Source organism: Penaeus vannamei, chromosome 14, assembly GCF_042767895.1.
Source record: "Penaeus vannamei isolate JL-2024 chromosome 14, ASM4276789v1, whole genome shotgun sequence".
NCBI lineage: Eukaryota > Metazoa > Arthropoda > Malacostraca > Decapoda > Penaeidae > Penaeus > Penaeus vannamei.
Window position 1 is genome coordinate 4,937,191 of NC_091562.1, and position 5,840 is coordinate 4,943,030.

The 5,840-nt window shown below is 46.8% G+C and overlaps 1 protein-coding gene across 1 annotated transcript; it reads left to right on the forward strand.

Moving 5' to 3' along the window:
- Window positions 1–2,020: 2,020 nt before the first annotated feature.
- On the forward strand, window positions 2,021–2,764 carry LOC138863908 (uncharacterized). Its single transcript, XM_070129408.1, has one exon. The coding sequence runs from the start codon at window positions 2,021–2,023 to the stop codon at window positions 2,762–2,764; it is 744 nt and encodes a 247-aa protein (XP_069985509.1).
- The last annotated feature ends 3,076 nt before the right edge of the window (window positions 2,765–5,840 follow it).

A 5,840-nucleotide genomic window follows, 5' to 3' on the forward strand; every position in this document is an offset into this window, starting at 1 on the left:
AATATGGAGATTAAAGGGTAAAAAAAGACACGAAAACGTGCGCGGGCGAATGAAAGAAAGGGGAGAGAGAGAGAAAAAGAGAGAGAGAGAGAGAGAGAGAGTGAGAGAGAGAGAGAGAGAGGGAGAGAGAGAGAGAGAGAGAGAGAGAAAAAGAGAGAGAGAGAGAGAGAGAGAGTGAGAGAGAGAGAGAGAGAGGGAGAGAGAGAGAGAAGAGGAGAGGAGAGGAGAGAGAGTCAGAGACAGTGGCAGACAGACAGACAGAGAGGAAGAGAGAGTCAAAGTCAGAGACAGAGAGAGAGCGAGGAGGGAGCGAAAGAGAAAGAGAGACAGAGAGGAGAGAGAGGGAGGGGGAGAAAGAGGGACAGAGAGAGAGAGAGAGAGAGAGAGAAAGACAAAGAACGAAAGAAAGAAAGAGAGGACGAGAAGAAACAAAGAAGACAGAGTACAGACAGCTTCTGATGCATGCAGTAGGAAAAAAATAGGTCGGTATTTGGAATTTGATTTCGAAAGCAACTTTCTCTTTCTCTTTCTTTCTTTCGTTTTCCTTTGAAGTCTACGTTATGCAACAAATTCTCGGGATTGAAATAAAGAATTTGATAATTCAAGAAGTGGGAAATCGATGAAATAACAGATAACAGATGAGACATAAGGTATAAATAGAAATATAGAAATAGCAAAACGAAGGAAAAAAAAGACAGATGCTGAAAGACAGATAGGAGTAAATAAAAGAAAACCGATAAAGATAATACAATGAGAAACAAGACACGGAGACTTGAATAACGGAAAATGGTACGTAGAGAGAGAGAGTGACAGACGGAGCCAGAGACAGAGAGAGAAAGTATAAGAGAGAGCGAGAGTGGCGACGATGACTAGGAGGAAGAAAACGAGAGAGAGAGAGATAGAGACAGAGAAAGAGAGAGAAAGAGGGAGATATAGAGACACAGAGAGGGAGGGGGAGATAGAGACAGAGAAAGAGATAGAGACAGAGAAAGAGAGAGAGAGAGAGAGAGAGAGAGAGAGAGAGAGAGAGAGAGAGAGAGAGAGAGAGAGAGAGAGAGAGAGAGAGAGAGAGAGAGAGAGAGAAAGAGAGAGAGGGAGAGATAGAGACAGAGAAAGAGAGAGAGGGAGATATAGAGATACAGAGAGTGAGAGAGAAGGAGTGATAGAGACAGATAGATAGAGAGAGAGAGAGAGAGAGTGAGAGGGAGAGGGAGAGAGAGAGAGAAATAAGGAAGTAAATGAGAAAGAAGGCCAAAACGAGAAAGGGAGAAGGAGAGAGAGGAGATGAGAGCAGATCAAAGGGGAGAGAAAGAGAACGATAAGATGCAGAGGACGGGAAAGAAAAAAAGAGAGAAGAGAGGGAATAGAAAGACACCAAAAGAAATGGGAGATAGGAGAAAGAGGAAGAAGACGAGAGAGAAGAGAGAGACGAACGAGAGAAGAAAGATGATACAAACGACCAAGATAAAGGAAGAAAGAAAAGACACGAAACGAGAGACGTAAAAGAAATAAAAAAAAACATGAAACGCAAACAAATAATAGGAAGAAGCGAAGGAAGAGAAGACCTCAAAATTCCGCGATTAAAACTGCTTCCTGATCGACCCAACATAGTTCCCCGGATGTTCCTGTTATGAACATGTGGCTCGTATGAGGAATTTCATCATGTTGCTTATGCTGTTCCTTCCACGGCGACTGTTCTTCTCCTTTCTCTCAATTCTTATTCGTAAGAACGGGATATGAGCCGTGGTACACGAAGAGGAAGAGGAAGAGGAAGAAAGAGAAGATGATGGAAAAGAAGAAGGAGAAGAAAATGGAGATGAAGGAGAGAGAGAAGAATAGATGAAGAAGAAAGAGAAGAATAAAAGAAGAAGAAAGAGAAGGAGATGATCAAAAGGAAAAAGAAGATGAGGAAGAAAGAGAAGACGATGACGAAAGAGAAAAAAGAAGATGAAGAAGAAGAAAGAGAAAAAGAAGATGAAGAAGAAGAAGGAAGAGAGAGAGAAGAATAAAGAATAGAAGAATGAGGAGTAGAAAGAGAAGAAGAAGAAAGAAAAGTCAACACTGGGCGGTATCCTGGAGAGTGCAATGGGCGTGGTTCAGCCTAAGGGTGACCAGGGGCCCCTCCACCCGCCCACCCGCCCACCATCCGAGCCCACCCATCAGCCCACCCAACAACCTCCCATCCGAGACCACCCACCATTCGAGCCCACTCTCAAACAGCCCACCCTCACACAGCCCACCATCCGAGCCCACCCTCAAACTGCCCACCATCCTGCCCACCCTAATGTCCACCATCCGAGCCCACCCTCAAACAGCCCACCATCCGAGCCCGCCTACCACCCTGCCCACTCTCAAACAGCCCACCCTCACACAGCCCACCATCCAGGCCACCTACCATCCTGCCCACCATCCAGCCCACCCTAATGTCTACCATCCGACCCCACCCAACAGCCCACTGTGCCACCCTCAAACAGCCCACCATCCAGCCCTCACCAATGTCCACCATCTGAGCCCAGCCTCACACAGCCCACCATCCAGCCCACCTACCATCCTGCCCACCATCCAGCCCACCCTAATGTCTACCATCCGAGCCCACCCAACAGCCCACTGTGCCACCCTCAAACAGCCCACCATCCAGCCCACCATCCAGCCCACCCTAATGTCTACCATCCGAGCCCACCCTCAAACAGCCCACCATCCTACCCACCCACCGATAAACCATCCAGCTCGCCCACCAGCCCACCAGCCAACTATACCCTCCTGAAGCAGAGAAAATGACTCAGATAATGTCAATGATTTACTTAAGATTAAACTGACAGGCAGACAGATACGATACAAGAGAGAGAGAGAGAGAGAGAGAGAGAGAGAGAGAGAGAGAGAGAGAAAACCGCACCCAAGGAAGAAAGCGCGAACGAGAGAGAGAAAGAGAGAAAAAAACAGAGATACAAAGAGAGATGAAAAGAAACAGACAAACAAGAACAGACAGACAAACAAGAACAAACAGACAGACAAAAACAGACAGACAAGAACAAACAGACAGACAGTACCAAACAAACAAACAGACAGACAAAAACAAACAAACAAACAAACAAACAAACAAGAACAAACAAACAAACAAACAAACAAGAACAAACAAAAACAGACAGACAAGAACAGACAGACAGCGAGCGAGTAAAAGTCCTCTGCCGCCGCCCGTCCGCCGCGTCCCACCTCGAAGAGCGTCCGGCGACCTAGAGCCTCGTCACTCGTCGGTATTGGGGTCAGCTGCAATAGGGCGCCTCGGGGGAGAGGGGGAGGGCGGGGAGGAGGAGGGGTGAGGGGGTTGGTGGGTGGGGGGGTTGGGGGTGGGTTGGTGGGTTGGGTGGGTGAGGTGGGTTGTGGGCGGGGTGGAGGGTTGGTTGTGGGAGGGGTGGATGGTGGGTTGGTTGAGGGCGGGGTGGAGGGTGGGGTGGTGGGAGGGGAGGAGGGGGGGTTGGTGGGTGGGTTGGAGGGTGAGTTGGTGGGCGGGGAGGAGGGTGAGTTGGTTGTGGGCGAAGTTGAGGGTGGGTTCGTGGGCCGGGGTTGGAATGGTGGGTCGGCTGTGGGCGGGGGTGGATGATGGGTCGGTGGACGGGGTGGATGGTGGGTTGGTGGGCGGGGTGGATGGTGGGTCGGTTGTGGTCGGGGTGGATGGTGGGTCGGTTGTGGGCGGGGTGGATAGTGGGTTGGTGGGCGGGGAGGAAGGTGGGGTGGGTTGATGGGTCGGTTGTGGGCGGGGTGGAGGGTTGGATGGTGGGTTGGTGGGCGGGGTTGAGGGTGGGTTGGTGGGCGGAGAGGAGGGTGGGTTGATGGGCCGGGGTTGTGGGTGGGTCGGTGGGCGGGGTTGGCATGGGATGGTGGGTCGGTTGTGGGCGGGGAGGGGGGTGGGTTGGTGGGCGGGGAGGAGGGTGGGTTGGTGGGCGGGGAGGAGGGTGGGTTGGTGGGCGGGGAGAAGGGTGGGTCGGTGGGTGGGGTGTATGGTGGGTTGGTGGGCGGGTTGAGGGTGGGTCGGTGGGCGGGCTGCCCGATGGTGGGCAGGAAGGAGGGTGGGTTGGTGCACTGGGGTGCAGGTGGGGACGATGGTGGGTTGATGAGTGGGTTGGTTGAACGACAGGCAGGGAGGATTGTGCAATGATGCATATATGTATGTACATATATATGTGTATATATATATAGATAGATAGACAGATAGATAAACATAAATATAAACTCTCTATATGTACATGCATAGATGCATGCGATATGCATATCCACAAAAAAAACTACAAACACACACACACACACACACACACACACACACACACACACACACACACACACACTTCCCCATCCCACACACACATGCATATAAAACAAGCCGTATTATATCAGCAAATCAGATTATCACAGAATCCGAGTCCCTCCAAATACCTTTTGGCGACCGTCCAAAATCTAATTTCTGGTACCTGTCCCCCCAACCCCCCCACCCCACACCCCCACCCCCGACCCACCCCACCCCTTAAGAAGGCGTCTGAAGCATCAGAGGACACTCAGCGAGGGCTATACGGCTGGTGGTCGTCGTAACATGTTTGTGACTTGTTTCTGTTGAATCAGGAACGTGTCTCAGATACAAGTTGTTTTTCTGTGTGTCTCTTCATAGGCTTAGGAGATCAGTAGCAGTTTATACATGTAAGAAAGTTTCATATGTCTTACGATTGGCGAATTGTTGTGAATATGGGATTGGTCGTTCCGTCAACTCAAATTTAAAATTCAATAACAAAAACGTGATTATGAAATGTTGAACTTGAATTTACTTAACATATCCGATTTTATTTTCTGTCTCTGTACCTATTCACAGAACCTTTACGGCCCATATAGATAGAAAAAAAATACAAGTTACACATTATTTTTAACTACCGTAATACTTGAAAGGAGAGTGAGAAAGCAATACTACATAATAAAGTAAATAGACCAGAAAATGCGAAAATAAACATATTTACTCGTGAGTAAACTGACTGATACATGAAGTTGGTTCATGAAGGCTGAACTTATGTCGACTTACGAAAGCAGGAAATTAATTAAAGCATAAAATCTTCTTCTTTTCAGCTTTCTCCCACTTCTTTATGGAATCGCCGTTATGGATGAACCGCCTTCACTGATTTTTCTATTACGGATCATTCCATATTGGTTTTGGCATTTGGTTTCTACAGCCGGATGCCCTTCTTGACACCACTCCTCTCTATTTATCCGAGCTTAATGAAGGTATCAAATATTTATAGCAAATTTTCGTCTCGGGGCTGGCTAATGGCAAAATTTACTCTTTGTGCTTAAAAAATAGTAGTTATGGAATCGACGGTTAGCAAACCGCATTAAAAGAAAGAAAGAAAAAAAAAAAAAAAAAAAAAAAAAAAAAAAAAAAAAAAAAAATATATATATATATATATATATATATATATATATATATATATATATATATATATATATATATATATATATATATATATATATATATATACGAATCCATTCAGTATTCCAACACAGAATATTTTCGTAAAGAATCTTGTTGGTCAGACATCGAACCAAGGGCCCTTTCATGAATAACTATCAGGTGCTTTGAAACCATCTTACTGTTATCAGCTGCTGGGACATGACACCAGTGACACCAGACCAGTTGCACGACTGCTAAATCACGTCAAAGCAGGCATTTTCTTGCTTGGATTTTATGATCAATTGCTTTAAAAAGATAATGTCACAGCAGATGATTCCATTCTAGTCCAGATTTAATTATGCATTCATTTCTCTCCTTCTTTCCCGACAACAATTGTTAATTGCTCTCATCCATT

Bases quoted from the DNA above. Each gene is read 5' to 3' on its own strand.
- LOC138863908 (XM_070129408.1), top strand. From the start codon at position 2,021: ATGAGGAGTAGAAAGAGAAGAAGAAGAAAGAAAAGTCAACACTGGGCG.